At 47.0% G+C, this 25,681-nt stretch overlaps 1 protein-coding gene across 7 annotated transcripts in view; it reads right to left on the bottom strand.

Moving 5' to 3' along the window:
* Sfswap (splicing factor SWAP) overlaps nt 1–25,681 on the bottom strand; it is a 77,568-nt gene that overhangs the window by 32,321 nt on the left and 19,566 nt on the right. For all 7 annotated transcript variants that reach the window (XM_052755525.1, XM_052755528.1, XM_052755527.1 and 4 more), the window contains 2 exons: nt 25,414–25,549; nt 1,053–1,293 (listed from right to left, as the gene is read on the bottom strand). In XM_052755525.1, coding sequence (XP_052611485.1) covers nt 1,053–1,293; nt 25,414–25,549 — 377 coding nt within the window. The remainder of the gene's footprint in view (nt 1–1,052; nt 1,294–25,413; nt 25,550–25,681) is intronic.

Genomic DNA, 25,681 nt, shown 5'->3' with positions numbered 1-25,681 from the left:
AGCTAAACCCTATCTCCAAAATAGAACCGACAGTGGGGATGTCTGAAGTTCCAGAGACAGGTTCATTCTTCTTCCTAAGTAGCATTCCCTTTTAACTATGAGCTACTTCTTGAGGACAAAACAAGGAACGGTCATTAAAAACAGCTGACCAGCATGGCTCTCCATCCTTCACTCTGTGTATACTTTCTCAGCAATGTGGCCCTAGATGTCATTCCCCAATTCCTCCACGCTAGGCCAGTGGTCCACTTCTGAGTGAAACCCTAGCCCACACTTGACTTTCACAGCATGAATTACAGGGAGGGGCTTTGGTCAAGTTTTTCTATTAGCCCTGAGACACACACAGAGGGCCCTCTGCGGGGTGCTGAGCACTCCTGTCCTTCTGCCATCGTTGGGTTTTACACTAGATGCCAACTGTGTGAGTGGTGATCTCAAGGAGTGGCCAACAGAGCCCTCCCCTCACCAACTGTATGAAACCCTACAAGCTGGACAAGTTCAGTCCACCTCACTTGGACTCTGCCTACTACTACCCAACTGAGGTATCAACACACTGCACAAGAGCAGCCCAGAATTAAGGAGCAGATATGGGATGCCGCCCAAGAGCCACATTTACGCACGACTAGATTTCACTGCTTAAGAACCATTTTTGGTACTGAAATAAGGTCTTGCCCTGTAGCTCATTATACAGCTGAAGATGACCTTGAATTCCTGACCCTCCTACTTCCACCTCCCCAGTGCCAGAATTACAGGTATGAAACACCTGTAATGTAATATCTAGCTGGTTTTGAACTTTTTTTTTTGTGTATCTCCAGCTGGTGTAGACCTCACTGTACAGATCAGGATGGCCTTGAACTCAGAGATAGCCTGACCCTGCTAGGTGGTGGCCTTGAACTTTTGATCCTTCTGCCTCAGCTTTCCAAAAGCTTCGAGTCCAGGTGTGTGGTAATAATATATGAATAGTAACTATACTAACTATGGAGACACACGTATGCAGCTCAGATCAAGAACACTGGTGTGCGGTGGCAACCTTCACGCTGAGGAGGCAGCACACGTACCTTGTGGTGGTGGTTGTAGAGGTAACCCCGCTGCTTGTTTCAGCTGTGGTTGGGGGGGGTGGAGGTGTGGTCCCAGGAGGTGGGGGTACAGTGGTAGTCACACCAGGTGAGCTGGACACAGTCACTCCAGCAGGAAGGGTGCTGTAGTAAGTGGCCACATCGATCCCAGGTGGGGGTGGTGCCAGGCAGTAGGTGCCATCTGGCAGCATGTAGTAGCTGTAGTACATGGCTGCCACAGTTGCTGTAAGAAACATGCTTTGTGAGCAGGAGGCCAGTGACAGGTGTCACAGCTTGAATCTACAATGTCCCTCCCCAGCTTGTGTTTTAGACACTTGCTCCCAGCTTATGGCGTCATTTGGAGAGGCTGTGGAACCTTTAGGAGGTGGGCCTGGTTGGCTGGAAGTATCTTACTAGGAGCAGATTTTCATAGCTATTCCCTGGCTCCTAGCTCTGGCTGGCTCTCTGCTTCCTGTACAATCACAATGTGAATAGCCTCTGCTTCAGGCTCGCACATTCCACAAGGGATGAGAGAGAGCCTTGAAACTGTGAGGTGAAACAAACACCTCTCACCTTCTGTTGTTCCTATCAGGTATTTGATCACAGCAATGTGACAGTCACTAACGCAACAGGACAGCAAATGGTTCTGAGAGAGACCCTGGCCCAGGGCAGCATCAGTTCTGCCCACTCCGACCACACTGCTTCTGTGTCTCTGCTAGGTTCACACCCTGGACAAGTGCACAGAAGACAGGCACAGGAACACTCCCTGTAGACAAGCCCACCTTCTTCCTTTGTGCAGGAAGGGCAGGGGGGAAAGCCCTCTCTAATTGCAGAGTGAAAACCCCTCTCTGCAGGGATAACTGATGGACAGTCCCCTTCCCACATGGCTGGCCGGGTAACCTGTGCTCACAGTGAGTGAACTCCTAACTTTCCCGTGCTCAGTTGGACACTGACTACATTTTCTGGAATCTGCTTTTTTCACTCTACTGTTCACTTTAGAAACGGCACCATCCACATGCCCAGCATGGAGCCACTGTATTCAGCTCAGAAGTCCAATGTCTCTGTAGCTGCTTCTGACCTTTCCTATAATCAACAGCGATCGGTATCAGCTTCCTGCTCACCTTCTGCACGAAGACCAGCACAGCAGCCTACTGTGCTAACCACAGCCCTGAAAGGTACCATCTTCTTGAGACTTTTTAATAGATTGATTTGGTTAATTATCTGTATGTATGAGTGTTTTGTGTATGCCTGGTGTCTGCAGAGGTCAGAAGAGGTGTCAGATGCCCAGGACTGGAGATATAGAGTTTGTGACCTGACATATGGGTGCGGGGAATTGAAGCCAGGTCCTCATCAAGAGCAGCAAGGACTCTTAATGGCTGAGCCAACTCTTTAGCCCACTCATCTTTTTAAAAAATGTTCAAAACCAGCACTGAGCACTGAAGGCTCAATGAAGTAACGGGGTTTTCATTTAGCAATGATGGCTACATAGGGAACTAATTTCCTCTTCATTAGGGATAGGAATGAGGGAAACTTACTGATTTCCACTTGTTCATCTGAACACAGTGACACAGTGAAACACTGTGGATTCGGCCATACACGGCTGCTACTGAGATAAACATCACAGTGGTGTACCGATGTCCCAGGGGGGAGGAGATGTCTTTTCAGCTCAGCCTGGGAAGATGTGTAATCCCCCCATGCTGATGGCATAGTTGTGGTTTGACTCGCTTTTTATCAGGCATGTCACACACACGCAGTGTCCAGTGCCATCCCAGCTCAGTGTTACATGTAAGACTCCAGGAACAGTATAACCAATATTTGCATGGGGCATGTGGCCAGGTGCCTTTTCCACCTCTGCTCACAGGAACACCCACTACATCTCTGCAGATGGCACAGTTGGCAGGGAGGCGTTCATGGTAGAAGAGAGATCTTCTCACTGGAGTCTCTGTTTCCCAGGACTGAGCACAACTGAGCATGTTGTTTGGTCAAGGAACATGATGTTGTGTTAAGATGTCCAATCCAGTAACTCGGAGACCCACCCCTACAAACACCTGATAATACTGGACAGAATATCACTATTCACAACTTAATCAACAGCAAAGCCCAAAACAGACTGTCCAGTGAACAGATCTGAGGGCACCTGCAAAACCCTGGTCTTAGAGTGGGCACAACAGAGATGACTGAGGCTAGACCCAGGGAGAGGAGACATCTGCTGTTACCTGCCTCCCTGACTCCCTGCTTCATGTGACACTGCCCAGGACTTTCACTCACACCTCAGAGAAAACACTTCTGTGACCTCACAAGGACTCCAGAGGTGGTGGTGTACGGGCATAAAGTTCCCCATGTCCTGCACTACGAAGATTCAAAAGACCAATGCTACGGCCATGCATACACTTCTCCACACTGCTGTTCCCAGATCTCCAGCAGTGTCAGGGCTGGGAAGGTATTAGGGAGGAAGCTGGATCAAACCTTTCCCGTCAGGGGCGCCAAGGCAATGCAAGGTCCCAACAATGGCCGGAGAGCCAGGCTTCTCAATGGTCTCGAGCCTATTAACTCATCCCGCACACTTGAGCCCCATGGACTTTTGGGTTTTGCCACCCCAAAAGCACACAAGCCCTCACTCTCTGGTAAGTCTTTTTGGAAGTCCCTCCACAGCTCAGGCAGAGGTGGGAGCCCATCCACCTGTGGTAATTCCTTGCAATGCTAAGACTGTGGGCCAGCTACTGCCCCAGGAGTGCCACAGTTCAAAAACAGCTCTGGGCGGCTCCTGATGCACTCAGTGAGCAGAGCTTAGCTGTGTTGTTCTCAAATCAGCCAGAGCTGAAATACTGTCCAGTGATCATAGCCCACACTGGCCCAGTCCTGGCTCAGACTCCTCGGCTACACACTCTGAAACAGCGGAGTCTATGGCTCAAGCAACCTATAGTCTTGTGACCAGCTGACCCCAGGACACAGGTTCTCATGCAGCTGGTTGTACCAATGCCATACCACACCAAGTCAAGAACACACACACACACACACACACACACACACACACACACACACACACACACACATACACACACACACACACACACACACACACACACAAAAACGCCCCACAAACATACAGATTTTCTGATTTTATTATGTAAATTACAAATACACTATTTGACATTTTATAATCTTACTTTAAAGCCTTCTGGGAGACTCTTTCAAAAAACTTAATACTACCACTAATCAAGTATTGTTTGTATTAACTTTGCAAAAACTTTGTTTCCATTTCAAACCACTTAATGACTTAAGATTTCATATTTTACAAGATGAAAAGAGTACCAGAGATCAGTCAAGTAACAATGTAAGCGTACTTAATACTACTGGACTGTCCATTCAAAGACAACTCATACCATTATTCAAAGTTACACACAGAATACAGCAAGTTACGAAGTTAAATAAGACAAGATGTTACTACAAGAAAGAGGGGGCTGGAGAGATGACTCAGTGGATAAGAGCACACTGCTCTTAAAGAGGGCCCAAGTTCAGTTCCCAACATCCACACTGGTCAGCTCATAACCACCTATAACTCTAGTTTCAGGGGATATAACCCCTCTTCTGCGCCCCCCCCCCCCAGCACCACCAAACTCACACACATGAAACCTACCCCCAGAAAACAACAAAAACTATAAAAAAAAAGTGACCCTACACCACAGATCTGGGTAGTGGAGTCCTGGCCAGCAGGTGCCTGGCTCAGGGAACCCTCTGTGCTCTTCAATGCTAGGCTGCGACCCCCAGGACATGCCCCAAGAGGTCTCTGCTGCCCGCAGCACCTTATACTGAACTTTCCAAGGGTACTGCTTGTTTCCCCATCCTGACACGGGGTCCTGCTCTGTTCCCAGGCAGGCCTCTAAGCCTTGGGCTCAATTGAGCAACCTGCCTCAGTTTACTGAGGAGACAAGACTACAGGAACACACCACCATGCCTGACCAGGACTGGGTTTTTAAGTGAGTGAAAATATGATGTGACATTATGCCAATAAATGTACTTCATGAGAACTGCAAAACCCCACACCAAATGAACCGAGAGAAACTCCAGCAGGTACCCAAGCCATCTAGACAGCACCATGGAAAGGTGAGCTGCTAACATGGAGGCCCACTCAGAAGCACTTCTCCAGCTCCGCACAAGCTTATGTGCAAAACAACCCAAGGCAAGCTGGTGGGGTCTGCCTAGTCATCCTTTACTCTGTTCTTGAACTTTCCCTATAGTGGAGGATGGCCCCGAACCCTCATCATCCTGTCTTCACCTCCCCAGCGCTGGAATTACAGGTGTGTGTCACCACACTCGGTTTATACGGTGCCGGAGACGGAAGCGAGGGCTCTCTGTGTGTGAGGCAGCCACTCTCCCAACCCTGTCCAATCATCTTCCAGAGCCCTTCTACTCTTGCTGACTGTCTGAGCACAGCTGTGTGTGGAGACCACCACAGCTTTCCTGAGACCTTCCTAAGACGTGCCCAGGACACTAACGGAGAGGTGTTCCAAAGCTCACAGGTCACTGGCTGAGTCCTGAGAGGCAGCAGTGACCTATCCTCTGGTTGTCCCTGGTGATGCACCCTGAGGTCAGGTGCCAGGCCACTCTGACTCTGCCCTGAGGCTGTGTGTCGTTCATGCCATGCCCTTCCACCTCCTTCTGTACTGGCAGGCATTCCTCAGCCTTTTCTACGGTCAACAGCTTTGCCTTCTATTTCTCTGATGATCGCACAATTCCCTGGGCTGCATCGTCTAAGAACTGTCCACTCAGCACTGTGATCTGAAGACTTCACACATGTTCTAATCCAACTGTGTCCAGAACCGTCTTGGGCTTTCATCTATACCTTTTCATCCTGCAGGTCTGGTTGAGGAAATATCATGTCTCCAGTCAGATTCCTGGATCTCATGGCAATACCTCTGCCCAGTGTTCAGACAAGTTTCTGTCTAGGAGGCACACCAAGAGCTCCTTCTTCCCCTCTTCTGGGGCCTCTGTGAGAACCACCCCAGCTCATCCCAGATTTCTCTACGTCTTTGGTCAATCCCTGATTGAGTTTCCCAGAACTCTTAGCTGGAATCAGCTGTATGCCTACTACTGTGGGAACATCTGCCTCTGCAAACAGCATTGAGCCCTGAATGGCTGTATATTAGTACACACGCACGCCCGTAGAGTTTAACTGCAAATCAGTCCCAGTAAGAGAGTGGCACCAGAATCCACAATGGAATGAACTACTACAGTAACACACGGAACGGAAGTAAAGGGAGGAGGGTTAGTCTCCCAACACCTCACTGTGCTGTGCACACCCATCCTTCTTGGGATAACAGAAGACGAAGCAGTACGTATGTGACAGGTGGGGCACGAGGTGGCCTAGGCACAAGGATGTACAAGTGCCAGACTACTTGAAAAGGGTCGTTTGAACATGAACTCCCTGACACAACAGATGATGACAGTTCCTAAGTGACTAGCGGGAAGCAGCATACCCAGCCTGGATCAGCTGGGCAAAGGGATGATTCAAGTCTGGGTGGGAAGGACTGAGACACTGTGAGATCTCATCACGCAACTCATAACAGTGCACAATTTAAAACTTCGGAATTGCTTATTTCTGGAATTTTCCACCGAGTATCTTCAGACTATGGATCCCATGGAAAGCAGAAGTGCAGATGCGGGCCTGCTGTCTCTTCACTGTTTACCATCTGTCTTGTTCTCTAGAATGCCAGTACCAAATGGAAGGACTCTGTCCAGGCATTCCTGACATAGCACTGGCACGGACACGCTGTTCAGTGAATGTACCAGTTGTACAAGAGAGAACAAGGAGTCTCAGCCTAGGCCAAGGATGGGAAGTGGTACCACAGAACACTCCAAAACTAGACGGAAAACACATCGATACCAGATTGAGGTCCACCCCACTACCTATCCAGTAAGGGCAAGAGCCAAGGCATTCTCAGATATCCGAGGATTACAATAAGAAATATGCCTCCCTGTGTAGTCTCTTGTGGAAAGTTCCTGGAGAATGGGCCCCAGCAAACAAAACAAGGACCCCAAAGAGACAGATACAGGAGGTAACCTAGTCAAGCGATGGAGAAGCCGCAGGAAAGCAAGCCTAGGCTTGCCCCAGACTCAAGTGCAGGCTGGGAACGGCTACCAACAGTCAACACACAGGTGCACACTGGCTGACGGACCTGCTCGCTGTCCTCGGCTTCAGCAGCAGTCACTGAGGCTTGGGAGACGGCACTATCAGAACCTAAAATGATTAATCTTCTTGGTAGGTCTGTAAGGGTGTTTCCAAGAAGGATTAAATGAGGGGAGAGGACCCTCCCTCAGAGTAGGTGGCACCTTCCTGCAGCAGACCAAATAGGAAGAGGAGGTCCAAAGGAAAAAGCATGGCTGCCTGCCTTTGCTGCTTGCTAGTGAGTGCATCCAACTCTCTTGTTACTGCTGCCATCATGTGACTCCAGGTTCTTTGTCTTGCACATGGGCAAAAGACCAGTAAGTCCCCAGGATTCTCCCAGGATTCAGTTCGGACTGCAAAGGCATCCAGCTGCTTTGTGGACTGTGCACCTATTTGGTTCTCAGACTCTTCAGTGGGCAGACAGCTATCATGGGACTATCCAGACCTATCTGTGCCAGTCTAGTGAATCCTCTTTTGTAACATACACGTTGTACTCTTTTGTCAAAAGAACATGCTAATCCAGACTGTGGCACCAGAATGTGGTACCAAAAAAACAACAAAAATCCCTGTAACAAGTCCAGGCTGCTCTGCCACTTGGGCTGTATGATCCAGCCAACCTGATGGTACTTAAGGTGTCAGTGGTAGATAGGGGTGGTGTCTGGAATCTTTGGCAAGGCCCCGCAGGTGAATCACAGTGGAGACCTCCAGGATTTTGGAGCAAGGTCTTGTTGTCACCTACAGACAACAATTTTCTTTGAGAGACAGTTCTTGGCCTGCTACTGGGCCTTAGTGGAAACTGAGTATTTGACAGTGGGCTACCAAGTTACCACATCGCTTGAACCATCACAGGCTAGGCACTACCTACCAAGCCATAAAGTTGAACAAGCAAAGCAGCAGTCCATCATCAACTGAAAGTGGTGTTTACATGACTGAGTCCAAGCAGGGCTAAAGTCACACAAAGAAGGTGCCCCAGTGCCTACGATTCCTATTCCTGCAACAGTGCCTTTGTCCCCAAGCACTGTCTCATGACGGATGCTCTGTGACTGGACGCTCTCTGAGGAGGACAAGAGTCCATGAAAGACAGTGAAGGAAAATCTTTGTGTAGGTACAACTTGGGGCAAAACATAGAGTTGTAATTTTTAATATTATTTTACTCACTTATTTAATTTTTTATTAATTTCTTTCTTTCTTTCTTTCTCTCTCTCTCTCTCTCTCTCTTTCTTTCTTTCTATGCATTCACGCTACTGATGTGCACTGAGGTCAGAGGACAACCCGTGAGAGAGAGTTCTCTCCTTCCACTATGTGGATCCTGGGGATCGAACTCAGGTTATCAGGCTTGGTGGCAAGCACCTTGAACTCAGTAAGTCATCTTTCTGGCCATATACACTTTATTTGGACAGATGTGCAATTATACAGTGACTTGTAGGCCATACCCAATGGTTTGGATGAATAGCTGGGGACTTGGAAGGAGCATGATTGGAAAATTGATGAGAAAGACATTTGGAGAAGAGGAAAATACTCTCTTCAAATGAAGCAAAGACACTTGTGTCCTATGTAAATGCTCGTCAAATGGTGACATCAGTAGAGGAGGTCAACAAGCAAGTAGGATGGCCTGTTCTGCAGACAGAAGTCAACTCCTTTCCCTGACCATTCTTGTCATTGCCTACTGGACCCACGAACAAAGTGGTCACCATAACAAAGATGGAGATTATGCATGGGATCAACAACATGGACTCCCATTTGCCAAGGCTGATTAAGATACATCTGATGCTGAGTGCCAAGGAACTAATTTCATACTCGAAGTGTGGCAGTGAGTGAGTTCACATTCTTGGAATCCACTGGTCTTGCCACCCTAAAGCAGCTGTTTGACAAAATGGTGGAATGGCCTTTTAAAGATACAGCTACAGGACCAATTAGGTGGCAGTAGCCTGAAAGGCTGTGGCAGGGTCCTTTCGAAGAGTGCATGTGCTCTGATTCAGTGTTCAGAATATGGTAGTTTCTCCTGTGTCCAGGATTCATGGATCTAAGGATCTAAGAAATGGGCATGGTACCACTCACCACTACCCCTAGGGGCCCACAAGCTACATTTTGCTTTCTGTTGCTGCAATCTTACGTTCTGCTAGCCTAGATGTCTTGGTTCCAGAGGAAGGAGTGCTTCTGTTAGGAGGTACAAGAAGCATTACATGGATTCAATTAAATTGGAAGCTAAGACTTTCCCCTGGCCACTCAGGCTCCTGATGTGCTTTGAGTCAACAGACTAAGAAAGGAGTTCCAGTGTTAGTAGAAAAGATTAATCCAGACATCATGGAGAAACTGGGCTGCAATGGAGGAACGGAAGAGTAGGGTCTTTCTTGGTATGACCATGTTCTGAGTAATTAAGAAACTCTAACAATCCGATCCAGGCAAGATAATAAATGAAGCAGAACCTTCAGGAGGCTGAGGCAGGGAGGAGGAAAATTCTAAGCCTTCTCGTATTATAAAGGGAGTTTCAGGTCACCCCCACAGGTAAAGATCCAGGGGCTGCTGAGTATATGAACTGGGTAGTAGAAAAATATAAACCACTATGGCCAAGTGACCAACCATAGACATGAGGAATGTAACTGTCATGCATGCTTCTGTCTTACATTGTTAAAATGTTCCTGGATCTACACACATATATTAATAAGCAGATATTTGCGTTTTCTTTCTTTTCCTATTCTGTTACCATATAACATTAAGAAAATGTCAGCACTTAAATGTTGTTGATCTATGTATCATATTTAAGTTATGGGATATACCTTGAAGACAGCATTCTTCAAGGGACTTTGTTATCTGCTCCGGGGGAAGAACTGATATGTTTTCAGTTGTACATAGTATACTGTCTCATCAGGTTGTTATGACTTTGTTATTATCTTCATTTGGAAATTAAGCATAATATAAAATGCTGGGGGTCAAGTTGACAAGGGGTGGACTTGTGATGCTTAATCTTGTTAACTTGATGGCAATCAACTTGACAGAGTCAAATACGAAACAAGCCTCTGGGAGGCCTGTGAGTGCATTTCCAGGAAGGATTAACTGAGAGGCGACTATCCACGAAGTGGGCAACATCTTCTAATGGGTAGACCAGATAGATAAAGATGTCTGAGGCAAAACAGTGTTGCTTGCCTGTCTGCCTTCATTTCTCTTTTAAAAGATTTATTTATTTTTATATAGATGGGTATTTTGCCTACATGTATGTGTGTGCACCAGTGTGCCTGGTGCCCTCAGAGGCAGAAGATGTTAGATCTCCTGAGACTGGACTTACAAGTGGCTTAAAACTGAACCTGGGTCCTCTGGAAGAGAAGCCAGTGCTTTTAACTGCTGACCCATCTTTCTTGACATCCCCCTCCTTCCCCCCTCCCTCATTTCTTGTTGGTAAGTTCATCTAACGCTAATGTTGCTGCAACTGCTATTTTTGTTGATATCAGACTCCAGCTTCTTTGGCTTTCCAATATATACCGAAGACTAGGAACTCTGGAATCTTCCAGGTCTTCAGCACCACACTGATTGCTGAAGCATCCAGCCACATGCATTCGGCAGTACCAAGTTCTCTTTCTCTCTAGCAGGCTGAGGGCAACTGCTGGACTACCCAGCCACTCCTGTGCAAGTCACTCTACTGAATCCTTTCAGATTATTTAGATTACACATTATCACACACATACTTTCAACCAGTTCTGTTCCTCTAGAGGTGTAAGGCAACCACAAAAGAAATCATAGGTTGGAGTGTTAGAACTCTGGGCATGAGGAAGCTTGAGGGACACATGTGAGTAAAATCAGATTACTGTCTGTCACAGGGGAAGATCTCAGAGCACCTAACTTCAGGATGAGGAGGAACAGAGGTATAGCCACAGCAAGGGGAGGTAGAGGCCTACCCAACCCTAGAGACCGATGCTACAAGTCATCCTGGAGCCCACAATGGCACTGGGAGACGGAGAGCAAACACCTTTCATAACAAGTGTGCACTTGACTTTCAAAGTATAGATATGTCCTATTCTAATTAAAACGAAAACTGAGCATATACTAATTATAATCAAAGAAATGAGGAACATCCTACCCTATTCATCACATTCTTGAGCTCACAGCAAAGAGGATGCATTATTACTGACACTTTCCCCCCAATACTGGTAACTAAACAAAGAGTCTTGTGTGTACCAGGCAAGTACCCTGCCACTGAGCCACTTCTCTAGCCCTTTATCTCTCTATCTATCTCTATCTCTCTATCTATCTTTATCTATCTATCTATTTTTGCGTGTGGTATGTGTGCGATGCATGCATGTGAGAATGTGGTTATCGGAGGCCAGAGCAGTTGTTTCTGCCTTATTGCTTTGAGACAGGACCTCTCACAAAATTAAAAGCTTAACATTTTGGCTAGGCTGGCGGGCCAGTGAGCTCTTGGGATCCTCCAATTTCTAACCCCATGCTGTACTTACTGGCATGTGCAGCCACATCTGGCTTTTATGTGTGTACTGGGGATTTAGACTCAGGTCTTCATGCTTCCAGACTAAGTGCTCTTTTTTTTGTTTCTGTTTTTGTTTTTTTGTGTTTTTTTTTTTTGTTTCTGAGACAGGGTTTCTCTGTGTAGCTTGGAAGCCTGTCCTGGAACTCACTCTGTAACCCAGGTTGGCTTCAAACTCACAGAGACCCGCCTGCCTCTGCCTCCCGAGTGCTGGGATTAAAGATGTGCACCACCACCGCCCGGCCAGACTAAGTGCCCTTAACCACTGAGATGTCCATCTCCCATTTCTTCCTTTATTATTTTGAAACAAGTTCTCAGTAAGTTGCCCAGGCTGGCCTGGAATTCACTCTGCGGCCCAGGTGGGCCTTGGTCTTACATTTCCTCAGCCTCCTGAATAGCTGGTATTAAGGCCTAGATCACTAGGCACGGTTCCATGTTCCCTCTCAGTGACCTTTTGTCCTCCACTGGTTTGCTAAATATGGATTTGTGTCAGCCAGCTGGGCATTATAGACTCAGCAGTACATGCAATGGACAGGGTCAGTCATCTGAACAACATGACAGTTTTCAAGATGAAGCCATGGGATCAGGACCCTTGGTGAAACAGTGGTGAGGCTAAAGAAGCCATCTATTAAATGTATGGGGCAATGGCTGCTGACACAGCATTGAGGAGGAACAGGCTGGCAAACACAGCTGTACTTGGGAATTTCTACCCAGGACAAATCAATCCACTCTGAAAGCAGACACAACTCTGGCGATCCTCTGAATCAGCACTTGACTGCCTCTGGATGACTGTCGACAGACAGAACAGCAGAATGGACTGGGAAGGTTTTCTGCTACTGTTTAAGAAAGCTGGTGGGCTGGAGAGATGGCTCAGTGGTTAAGAGCACTGACTGCTTTTTCCAGAGGTCCTGAGTTCAATTCCCAGCAACCATATGGTGGCTCACAATCACCTGTAATGAGATCTGGTGCCCTTTTCTGGCCTGCAGGGACACATGCAGGCAGAATACTGTGTACACAATAAATAAATTAAAAAAGAAAGATAGAAAGAAAGAAAGCTGGTGCACTAGTCTATTGCTAACAGCTAACGACAAGATCTCAGCAGTGTCCAGAGTTCATCTTCCCAGACCCACAACCCTCTGGCGTATTCCTAGTCAGTTTTTTAGCTAGCAAGCACCACCAGCAATCTTGGCTTGATTGCTAATCCCTCCTGACTTGGCTCTCCCCACCCATCTATTTTGCCCTCAGCTAGTGGCTCTTATTGATTTCTGTAACACCTCCTCTGTCACCCCAAACAAACTGATGAATTTTCCGCATAAAGCTAACAATAAAACATTTCGTGCAAGTGCCAGAACAAACAACCAATACCAAGTGTTTCCCCAAGAAGAATGGTATACTGAAAAGGCAGGATCTTAACACAACAGAGTTTTAATAACTGAAGTGTATAGGGCTCCATATAACAAGGGGGAAATAAGAATAAAATCGCATGCAAACACATTCCAGAGTATCATCATGATGTAAAATTTCCTAAAATTGCAATCTTTAGAACGTATTCCTGTGGGTAACTGACACATGGATATTTAGACAAGTTACCTCACTATTTGAGACCAAGAGTGGGGGTTAGGGAAGCTTTGTAGAAAGACAGATACTAGAGAGTTGGAATGATGGCTTGGTGGGGAAAAGTGTCTGCTGCTAAATTAGACCCCCAAGCCCTACTCAGTAGAAGGAGAAACTGGATTCCTCCAAGTTGTCCTTGGACTTCCATTTTCATGCTATGGCACACCCATACCAGCACACACACAGATACACAAAATCAATGAAAATGTAATAAAGATAGGCACAGATTGTGTTGCTGTGTACCCACAGGCAGAACTGAAGACAAGATGCAGATGTGAGAAATGAAAACAACTGGCCATCCCCCTTCTATACAGGGTCTTTCTGTAGCAGAGGCTGTCTGGGACCTTGTCATCCCCCCACCTTAGTCTCTTGGCCGCTAGGATACAGACACGTGTGTGCTAATACGCTCAGCTCCAAATGTCCATGTCCACAGAACTGAAGCTGCTGGCAAGGAACTGTTATTTCCAGCAGCCCAGATGTCCTAGTGAGGAGACTGGCACTCTTCATGGATTACCCTCATCTAACTAGGTTCGGGGTTGGTGTCCCTGTCATGAAACATCTTCAAATCACTCTGCACCACACATCCTGTGCAGGCGTGGGTTGATGGAGCTCATTCTGGCTCGGCTCACAACCCTGGACAAAGGCTGCAATCTTGGCACTTTCCACAGAAACACTTTTCTGTCTCACAACACCACAGGTTTTGTTTCAGAAAGCCAACTTCAAACAGACAAAAAACAAAAAACAAAACAAAACAAAAAACCCCTGGTTAGGCCGGGCGGTGGTGGCGCACGCCTATAATCCCAGCACTCAGGAGGCAGAGCCAGGCGGATCTCTGTGAGTTCGAGGCCAGCCTGGGCTACCAAGTGAGTTCCAGGAAAGGCGCAAAGCTACACAGAGAAACCCTGTCTCGAAAAACCAAAAAAAAAAAAAAAAAAAAAAAAAAACCCTGGTTAAAATGCTTTTTACATTTGGTATCTGGAAGTGTCAGTCTTTCTGAAAGCAGGGGAAGTCAGAGGAGTAACAGCTCTTCTTGGTCCCATAACCATGACTTTCTTGATTTTGTTTGTTTTGAGACAGGGTCTCGATCTGTGGGCTAGGCTGGCTTTGAACTTGTGGCGGTCCTCGCATATCTGCCTCATAAGTACGGGGATCACAGGCACAGGCTGAACCACCACACCTAACTTTTGGTCTCATAAGTACGGGGATCACAGGCACAGGCTGAACCACCACACCTAACTTTTGGTCTCACACTCTTCTCTGCTCTCTTGATGTGTAGTGGCTGCACTGTCAGGATGGTGCATGTGTCCCTGACACTCTCGTGGCTCTAGTCCTCACTGCAATGCTGTGCTGAATTAGTCACTCTGCAGCACTGTGACCAAAGTCCCAGACATACTGACTGTAAGGAAGGAATGACGCTAGCTTGCCTCATAGTTTCAGAGTCCACACTATAGCAAATCAGAAGTAAAGGACTACAGAAAGCCAGGGCAAACCCCTGTCCTTCAAAAGCTCTATCTTCTACTTTTCATCCCTCACAATAATGCTGTCACATTACGAGTCCATCAAGGGAATGACTAACTTCTGTTAGATCAGAGTCCTCGTGATCCACTCAACTGTGGAAACACATCCACAGCTATGTCAACAGTGTACGTCACCAGGTCCTGCAGTTGCTCAGGAAACACACTCCCAGCCACCTCCTGCAGCTGCTCAGCACAATCTAGCTGGTAATCTTGGGGCACATGAGTTCCAGCACCATAGCTACACTCAGTCCTTTTTATCCACAATGTAGCCAGTTCCATAAGGAGGTCATCACAAAGCGTAACTCAGACAAACCTGCAGGTGACTGCCTGGGAAGGCTTGCTCTAAGGGAGCGGTTCTCAATCCGTAGGTTGTGACCACTTGGGGGGGGGGGGGGGGGGTCCAATGACCCTTTCACAGGATTCACATATCAGATATCTTGCATATCAGATATTTACATTATGACTCCTAACAGTAGCAAAATTACAGCTATGAAGCAGCAATGAAATAATTTTATGGATGGGGGTGGGGGGTTACCACAACATGAGAAACTGTATTAAACGGCTGCAGCATTAGGAAGGTTGGGAACCACTCTAAAGCACTGTAGCCTGGCTTGCTGCCAGAAACTGTCAGTTCTCATGGATGTGTTTTTCTAAGGCCAGTGTCAGGATGTAGAGAAAATCAGGACACTGTCAGTCACTCAGGGGTCAGTATGGGCTTGTCATCTGTTGTTGTTTTTTTTTTTACAGGACCCAGAAGCAAAATTGCAATTATATATTTAAACATTTAAAGGGGAAAAAAAACCAAGCAAAATAGTTGTTTTACAAGATGGAAAATATATGGCACTCCAATCCTGGTGGCTACACAGAGGTTTGTATTGTTTCTTTGATAGTGTTTCATGCAGAACTTGTGATCCTCTTACCTCTACCTCTTGGCTCATATAAAAATATTACTGTTGCCCAGTTATCTTGTCTATGGCCTATGGCCACCTTCATATGACAGTCACAGAGGTGAGCAGCTTGGTAGACATGCAGGACCCTGGAAGCTGGAAATGTTTACTCCTGATCTCTAGGAAGTTCTGGCCCCAGTCCCACTGTCCAGTTAAGAAAGAGGACTGAAACACTGGCACAGAACCAACTGTGACACTAACACACAACAGCTCGGCCACAGAGACAGAAAATCACCTGACGCCAATGAGAGGCAGAGCCACAGCCAGGGAACAGGACACTCCCAGGAAAAGGAGGCCCAGATCACCAGCCAGTAAACAAAGTCAACCAACACTGAAGGCACACATGGGAACTGCAGACTGACATTAAGGTAGTGGCATTCCCCTGGAGCTCAGGTGAAACAGCACACAGCTAGCTAGTGGGTAGGGAAGCCTTTTCCTGAGAACAGGGCTGAGCCACTATGTTGTAGGTGAGTGTGGCTCAGTAGATGTTGTGCTGCTGTGTATGTTAAAAGGCAACAAGCACTTTCGATCATAAAAGAACTTAAGAGAACAGCATCAGACCCAGCAGATGAAAACCAGTAATGCCAGCATCTGCCTGCCCAGGGTTCTCTGTGGTGTTAAGGGTTACACTTGGCTCTGGTTCGCAAAGTTCTGAGGGATAGAAACCATTATCTGAAAACCTCACACCCAGACCCAGATATGATCTTCTTTTGTATGAAGGTTGAAGACTGGCTTTTTTCCTTCTTATGAAACAGTCTTGCTCTCTACATACACCAGGCTGACTTCAAAAGCAAGACCTTCCTGCCTCTGCTTCCTGAGTGCTCCAAGTACAGACAGCAGCCACCAGGTGCTGGTGACCAGGTACCAGTGGGCATTTGATTTTCATTTATGCAAGAATTTATGAACTTCTGAAGAGCCCATGCAAAAAGCTAGCTTATGAGACTCAAAACGAACAAGAGATGAATCAAATATGGAATTTAACTGGAGACAGTGTGCAGGGGAAACACTCAGCCACAGAACTAAGGCTTGTTTACAAGCAGGAATTATAGTTACAGACAGAAGACACACATTACTCATAAATCTCACAACATGAAGTCAATACTTTTAACAAAAACTAGGAATCAGGGAGGAGTAAATGGAACATGAATCCAGAGCCTCAGTACACGCTGGGCCAGTGCTTTATGACCGAGCTAGAAAACCCAGGAAGAAAATGATTTCATGGGGGATCATTTCCTCTAAGACAAAAACATGTAACTTACCTCCCGTCCTTACTGGTGTTGGGACTGAACCTGGGTCCTGTGCCTACCATGCAAGCACTCCACCTCTGAGCTACATCCTAAGAGCTCCAGATCTCTACTGTGAACTAGAGAGCTCTTTCAGGGCTGGCTTCCTGAGTGGTGACCAGTTGTACCTACAGCTCAGCACTGAGCTGAAATCCAAGTCTGCGGCTGAGCTCAAGTAAAATCTCCTTCCCACCATAACCCACGCTGTGGGTTTTGCTGTGCAGCTGGCTCAGCCCTCTCCTCTGTTGTTGAGGTAGCTGCTTGGGCTTGAGCCTCATCAAGGATGCTCGCGAATGCCAAGAATCACAGAGCTTTCCTTGCTTCTTTCCACCTCCTTTGACTAACATTACACTACCTAAAGAAGAAAATGCCACAGCCAGCAGCAGACCAACTGTCAACCACTGGGATAGGGACCAGTGAGGTGGCTGAGTGGGTAGAGAGGCTTGCTGCCAAGTCTGACAAGCGAATTTGATCCCTGGAACTCACAATGGTGGATGGAGAGAACTGATCCCCACAGGTTGTCCTCCGACCTTCCTGTCGGTGCTACACTGCACATGTGAGCACACACAAAAATTTAAAAATATAGTAGTAACACAATTTAAACTACGACAGGGCTAGGGAAACGGCTTAGTAGGTAGAATTGCTTGTGCAAAGGCCTGATGAACTGATTCCACAAAACTGTCCTCTGACCTTACAATTACAAGAACGCCGTGGCAGATGCATCCTGTGTGTACACGGAGAAAATTTAGTCACCAGGGATACTTTACTTTTTATAGAACATTATACAAAGCATTATTGGCTCTGACAGTGGACAGTATTTCAGCATTAATGCCTCTTGCATAATTTACTTATTATACTCTCCTACAAGGATTTATTGCTAAGTAGCAAAGTAATATAGAATAGAGCTTGAAAAATGGTTCACTATCAAGCTAAGAAATAAAAGAAATTGTTAATTTTATACACCTACATTTAAAAAGCTTCTAGAAAAAATTGTGTAAAATAAAAATTAGATGTTCTTTTTCACAGGCTGCCCAATCCGGGAAAACTAGTGGAAAGTGAGTCACAAGGAGCCTGGGTGTCTTCTGAGTTGCTGGGTAAACCCCACAAGGTGAGCAGAGCCTCTAGCTCTGCTAGCAGAGACTACCGGGCTGTGTGCCCAGACCATAGTGGCTGTGGAGGAAGTGTTGAGGTTGTACATCCACGTCACAGCTGTGATAAACTCACTCTGGTCAGTAGTGGAACCCTAAATAATCACCATATATACCTCAACACCTAAGGCTGGGGATGTGGCTCAGTGGTACAGTGTTTTTCTAGCATGCATGGAGCCCTAGGTTTGACCCCAGCACCACCTAAACCAGTGTGATGGTGCATGCCTGCAATCCTAGCTGGTGATGGAAGCAGGGAGTAGGAAGTTCAAGGCCATCCTTGGCTACAACAGTGAGTTTAAGGCAGGCTTGGGTTACATGACACCCTGCCTCAAAAAAACAAAACAAAAACCTGCATGTCTGCTGGCAAGGGTCCACACCACTTTAACACAAGCAGCTGTTGAAAGAGGCAGGTAAAGCAGCCACTACTCCACCTCAGCATCCTTCTCCCAGGTCCCAATGGCACCGGGCACCTTCTAACACCTACACAGACATCCTCCCCTCCACCTCAGGCGGGCTTCTTCCACAGCATCTCTTCCTCAGAAGCCACCCACTCTGTGGGCCCCACAGCAGTGCAAGCAACTCTGCTCACATCAAGCCAGTGCCTGGGGGGGTGACAGGGGAGCAAAACAGCCATGCAGCTCCTGCCATGCTCTAGTAAACGACCTCAGTCTTTGGTCTTACTTAGAATGGGTTTCCTTGGAGACTAATGGGGATACACTGGAGCAAGGGATGTGTAGCTTAGATTCTTACACTTAAGCCATTCACCCTGCTCGCTCACACCTACAATCCCACCGATAAGACAGTCAGTTCCCTCTTCTCTGCTTCAGTGAGGTCTGCTTTTTCATTCAGACCTTTTCGTTAAGATGCCCAGGACTGTGAGTAGAATATTTCAGTAGCCTCCAACCCAACTCTGCCCTGATGCACAGTGGAGCCTTCCTAGGTAAGCCCTTACTCAGTGGCTGGGGAGCAGCTGAGCTGAACCTCTAAAAGGAAGCACAGTCATTTTCACCTCGGAGTTACTTGTACCAATTTCCGAACGAAATGTCACTTATTTCCCATCTAACTGTGAAAATTATTTGTACATTAAATATTCCCCCATTTTCTCATTAGTTTCATAAAAAACAAAACAAACAAACAAACACCCAAACCTCCATTCATGGATGTAATCGAGTGGTGACTACTGGCTCTTCCTCCTTAGCTGAGAACCTCCCCCATCTGGCTCTTGAATTCACAAGTCAGCTCTTGGCCATCGGCACACTCTAGCTGGCTCTGTTTCCCAGACACTGTTCTTGATGCCCGCCCCTCTTCAAGGACTCCTGGCTGTGCCGGCCTGCAGGCGCTCCTCTGCTCCCCTCTGCAGAGGCAGCTGGGGCTGGCCGCTCTGTGTTAGGACTGTAGGAGCGCTCCCTGAGCGGCCGTGGTTCACCTGACCAGGCAGCCGTGCCGTGACACACCAGGCAAGGTGGGTTCCTCTTTGGAAGAGTGAGATTTTGCTTCTTACCGGTTTTTCTCTTAAGCAATTTCTTTTTAGTTAAACTTACTGTAATTGTGTATTTGGTTAAATTTTATGCCAACACACAATTTGAATAAGAAGAGAATTGCTGTTTCTGTGAACATAAAGTTGAATGCTTTGGCAAATTTGGATAAAAAGCCAAGTGCTTTCAAAAGCTCTGTGCAATTACAGGAGAGGGAAAAACTATTGAGGCCTCAAAATAACAAAATAAAAGCCTACACTGCGGTACCATAGTACTTGGCACCTGCTTCCCAGGACAAAAACCTGGACAGGGATGGAGCTGGAGTGAGGAATGGGGCAACTTGCTTTGCTGGAGTCCAAGGAGCCGCTGTGGCCCAGAGCTGAAAGGATGGAGAAGAGCACATAAAACAAACAAACAAATAAATAAATAAATAAAAATGTGGGCCAGTGAGACAGGGAGACGCCTGCTCACCCTGCAAGCTTGGCCACTGGAGTCTGATCCCAGAACCCTTGCGAAGGTAGAAGGAGAGAACCAACAGTGCCTCTCCCACCGCCATGCCGTACGTGTGCTGTAGCATGTGCCTATGCCCAACACACACACACACACACACACACACACACACACACACACACACACGTTAAAAGGATAAAGACCAAGCCCAGCACTCAGGGATGGTCAGCATGGTGATGGTGAGACCGATTTCAGATCCACAACTACCATCTTCAGACCTCTTTTCACTACATATTTTGTTTATGGCACCAACAATTTCATGGGCCTCCAAAAGCAAAATAACAGTTTATTATCTGTTAGGATATATTCCCCCATATTAGACTTCTTTTCAAATTTCTCATATTCGGCCTTACTATTGTTTAGATAACTAGGGAAATTTTTTACTAGGAAAAAGAAACAGAGAGAGGGAGAGTAAGAAAGGAAGAAACCATCTCCACACACCACCCTAAGTTTCACTTGACCATTATTACAATGTAGAATCTTGAAGTGCTATGAAAATAGCTATCTTCAATGTCTCACTCGGAACTTACTAAATTAACATTCTATGTGTACAAATGGAAAACCAAGGCCTGCAGAAGTAGAGCAACTCCCGCAGCCAGGGTCTCACTCTGCGGCCCTGGCTGGTCTGGACCTATGTCTACCAGGAGGCTTTAATTCACAGAGATCCACCTGCCTGCCTCTCAGATGCTAGGATTAATGGTGTATGCCATCAGGTTTATGGTTTAAGACTTGCTTTTATTTATGTGTGTATGTATGTCTGTTTCTATATGTGTTTGTGACTGCAGAGGTCAGGAGAGGGTGCTGGGTTCCTTGGAGTTGGAGTTACAGGCCATTGTAAGCTACCTGACATGGGTGCTGGGAACTGAACTCAGGTCCTCTGCAAGAGCAATATGTGTTCTTAACCACTGAGCCATCTCTCCAGTCCCCTTCTTAATGTTTTAAAAGTTACTAGTAACCATTTCTGAGAGCCCTGTGTATCCCTGGAATAAAGCAAGAGGGCACTGTACCAGCAGGTCAGGCATGACCTTTATCCACAAGGGGATCTACACATACAGACCCATGGCTGGTTAACACATCAGTACAATATCCTCTGGAATACCAGTACAGCAAACACCAAGTGGACCAGCTTAGTAAGGAGAGCACATATGAGCCTGGACAATCGTCATGATCCCCACCCACCCCTTGACCACAGTTGCCTCTCACTTCGCTTTCATATTCATTAACAATCCTTTGTGTTAGCCCCTTTAACAGCCAGGCAAATTCATTCTCTTTATAAGAACCAAAGGTAGCAATCTTACTAAACCATGGGGCAAAATAGTAATTCAACGTATCCCTGTGGTCCTATGCAGGAATCACACCAAGCAATCACCTATTTTTTGAATCAAGTGCAACAGAAACCAGGCATACTCACTCTGCACTGAGTCCTGACATTGCTGCCCAAGACCCCAAAGTCTCAGGGCCTCTTGCCCCTATCCTGTCAGCTAAGTTCTAAGAGTTGGTGGACACTTGCTGAGGGCAGGAGCAAGGTTAACAAATGATGGCAGTCAGTCACACATATGCAAGAGCTCATCCCACCCATCTCTGCTTCTGTGGGAAAGAAGGAATTCTGAAGATGTGTTCGATCTGACTTGATACACACAGGACTAAGTCACAGGCCACTGTCTGTAGGTGATGTTCTAAACATTACAATCATTATCAAACCTTTGAAAGGTTAACAGTAAAACACATCTGAAAGATGTGGACTATAAGGGCCAGTGAGAGGCTCAGTGGGTAAAGTGTTTACTGTGCAATCTTGATAACTGAGTTCTCTCTCCAGAGCCCACAGAAGGGTACAGCTGACTCCACATGCATGTGAAAGTGCATCACTCCATCATACACACACACTAATAATAAAGAAAAGAAAAAATGTTGAGAATAAGCAAAGTACAGAGGGAAAAAGGCTGGTGACACTCTGCACAGGGCCCCAGCAGTTTCCTGTTAACACTTAAGCAACCTAATTGCTATATATGGATGAATTTACCACAAAAGGACTAAAACCAACAGCTGTGATTGGTTTTCCTCTACTTGGCTGCATTCGTAAGTGCCGTACTAATGGTTGGCTACAAACCAAGTGTTGCCTAATTGAGCAGAGCCAGGGCTGCTGTGAATGACCAGCAATGGACCAGAGATTTGGAATCAAGCAACTCTGGCAGCTTACAGCACCACAAGACAAGACCAACAAGCTGGTGCAGATACTCACAGGGAAAGAGTAGAGGGAGGCGAGAGTTTCAGGCAGGTACCCAGCCGAGCTGGAGCCCCGGAGAGAGCAAGGCTGTTCCTAACTGCAGCAGTCCCACAGCCAAGGATGCTGGGACTTCTCTGATGGTTTCTGAGCAGTTTCATTGAGAAACAGATCCTAGGCTCTAGCCACTGGCCTGGCTCTGCTGTAAAACCGCAAGTCCACCTGCTATGCTCAATGATCTTTTTGATCCTGGGCAGCAGGCTGGGTTGGTGGCTCTGGTCTTTTTTTTTTCTTTTTTCTTTTTTTCTTTTTTCTTTTTTTTTCCCCCTCCCCGGCTCTGGTCTTTATAGCTGATAACAGGAACGTTATCTAAAACCCATCAACCCTACGTAGATCTGTTTGTTCTTACAAACTTCAGATAGCTAAACAACCCATTCTTCCTTGTGTCCAGGGCTTCATTGAGGCCTGATGTCCTTTCTGGTCAAGGGCAGTGTAAGCAGGACTAGGCCTCAAGTAGAACATAGCAAGCCTGGGATTCCCTCAGAGCCCCAAGAAGGACTCTGAGGCCCTGGGGCCCTGTCTTGAATCTGCATGGTCCTTTGACAAGCTACAGTGTCAAAGTTTGCCTCAGGCCACTATTCCCACTGGCCTGCGGATGATGAGTCACAAAGCAGCTATGATGAGTCAGCTTGCTCTACCATCCTGCCTGGCCCACAGGGTCTGTGTGCACACTGTACCACTGCTGACCTCTATGTGTAACTGTTCACCCTTTAATGACAGAATCAGTTTCCTCACCCCCAGTCTCTACTGCTCTCTTCTCTGGCTATAAAAAGACACAGGAACATGAATAGACAATGCATCTGATTCAAGCAAATTCAAGATAGTCTTGGAACAGGAATGCAGGGGATGGGCAGGATGGGGGCTCAGTCAGTAAAGTGCTTGCTATGCAAGCATGACGATCTAACTTTGGACTCCTAGCACCCATGTACAAGCTGGAGCTGCGGCTTGTGCCTGGGAGGTAAACACAGGCAGATCCCTGGGGCTCGCTGGCTAACCGGTCTAGTTAAATCACGGAGCAATCCTGTCTTAAGATAAAAGTAAGGTGGAGAGAATCCAATCCAGAGAGGAACCCAACATTTTCGGCCAGAGAGGAACCCAACATTTTCGGGGGCGTGCGTGTGCGCACACACATGCACACGCACCTATGCATACACAAAAATAAGTAGAGAGCAATCAAGAACACTCAACACCGGTCTCTAGCCTCCACATGCACTTGTAAACGAGGGTATGCATACATGAACATGCATGCACACATACACACTTAAAAGCCAGAAAAGCAGGAAATAGGCATGATGAGGTGGGCGTGGTTGGCAGCATCCCATTCTCTCTCTGGAGTGCAACCAGACAGCTTGGCAGAGCCTCCTGTTGCCACTGATTAGGTCATTCATGAGCTTTCCCTGGGGCTACACAGGACATGGGAAATAGGCAGGCTATGCACATGGATCTCTTCCTAAGTGTGTGCCTGAGCTAGCAGAAATCTCCAGAAGGCTGCAGGATGGCTGCCTGTGGGATGTGACACCAGGACACGGAACACACAGCCCTGTAACATGAGCTCTCTCTGACTGGGCACTCAAGATTGAAGTCGCTCAATCTGATCATTAAAGAAATGATCTAAGTCCCAGCCTAGGTTTTCTAGGGCTATGCTCACAAAGCTCACTCAGAAATTGATTTTTTTTTTTTTTTTTAAAGATAGGGTCTCACTATGGTAGCCCAGGCTCACCTTGAACTCAGAGATCTACTTGCCTTTGCCTCCCAAATGCTAAGATTAAAGGCCTGTGCCACGTCTGGCAAGTAACTGAATTTTACAGTCTTGTCACTTTATTATATCAAAATGCCACATCTGTGTGGAGAGAAGTGCAGAAGAGCTGGCACAGGTAAAGACTGTCCATCCTCGGTAAATGGCAGCTCTGTCTCTCTTTAGTGCAAGACCCACGCTCCAGTCACTGAGCTCCATTCGAGGAATGGAGTCTGCAGCAGGGTAGGCACAGCACAGGCAGACCCTTCTTTGCTGAAGGTTCCTCTTTTCACACAACACTCACACAATGCTTAGCCTCAGAGCAGCAGTGAGAGCTGACACTGAACCTAAGGTCAGATACTCTGGATCATTCTCCAGAGTGCTCCTCTTCAATTAGTAAGCTTCAAGTGCTTAAAAAGGTAAGAGAGCAGCAGTCCTAAGAGTCCAGAAGAACATAATCCCCTGCGCATCACAGCCAGCTCTCAATATTCTTAGGTCCCATACCCACTGTTCAAGCAGCTGATTCAGAACACAAAGGGGGAAAGTTGCACCTGTACTGAACAGGCACGAACTTTTCCTTGTCATGACCCTTGAACAACACAGCATAACAACTATTCACACAGCCTTCACAGTGTACTCCAAGTTCTCCAGACAGGATTCTAGAGGTTGTGAGAGAAACCAGGAGTTTTACTATCTGTTGGGGTGGTGGTGGTGGTGGTGGTAAACCAACCCCTGTAGAAGCAGAGGGATGACTGTACATGCTAAGCAATCATGACAGGCAACCCCACATTTCCCCATCCCTGCTTGCTGTTCTTCTCAGCAAAACTGTGCCTAATCTGATGCCGATAACAGAATTCTCACGGCACCAGGACAGACAATGCTGTGCTGTCTACCCAGACTCTGCTCTTCCCATTCTTAACAAGGTCTGTCTGTGCATTGTTTAGCGCAGCAGTTTTGAACTGTAGGTGTCACTTCCCAGCCTCCACCGCTCTAGCCAATCATGAGCTAAAGGAGGTGTCAGTGTGGCTTTGGGAAGTGGGGTTGGCTGGTGCTTACTTTTCTGCCCTTGCCTGGCTCTTTCTTTCAGGAATACAGAGCCACAGGCCAGGCAAACATGCCCTCCAGGCACCTCCCTCCTGGCCCACAAGGGAGGTCTGGAGTGAAAGCTCCACACACTGCAAGCTGATACAGAACAAGACACTCGGGGTACTCACAGTCTGTCGTGTACTCCACTTGGGAGGGCTGTGCAGGTGTGCCATCTGCAGTGGGTGGGGCTGGAGCAGAGCTGTCGGCCTGTGCTTTACGGACAAGGGCTGCTAGGGGGTGATCTGGGTCCACCACCTTCAAGGGCTAGGGACAGAGAAGATACTGACTTTAGCATTTTCTATGCTCCGAACCATGTACAAACTTCCTGTTGAGAGACTCAACCTCACAGTCTTGTGGATACGCCTTAGGGAAAGCCAGCACATATCCAGACACAGT

The sequence above is a fragment of the Peromyscus californicus genome, unplaced genomic scaffold (genome assembly GCF_007827085.1).
Source record: "Peromyscus californicus insignis strain IS unplaced genomic scaffold, ASM782708v3 Scaffold_2__1_contigs__length_46816999, whole genome shotgun sequence".
NCBI classification, from domain to species: domain Eukaryota; kingdom Metazoa; phylum Chordata; class Mammalia; order Rodentia; family Cricetidae; genus Peromyscus; species Peromyscus californicus.
Note: the sequence above shows the minus strand (reverse complement) of the source record. Positions and strands in the feature narration are given on the sequence as shown.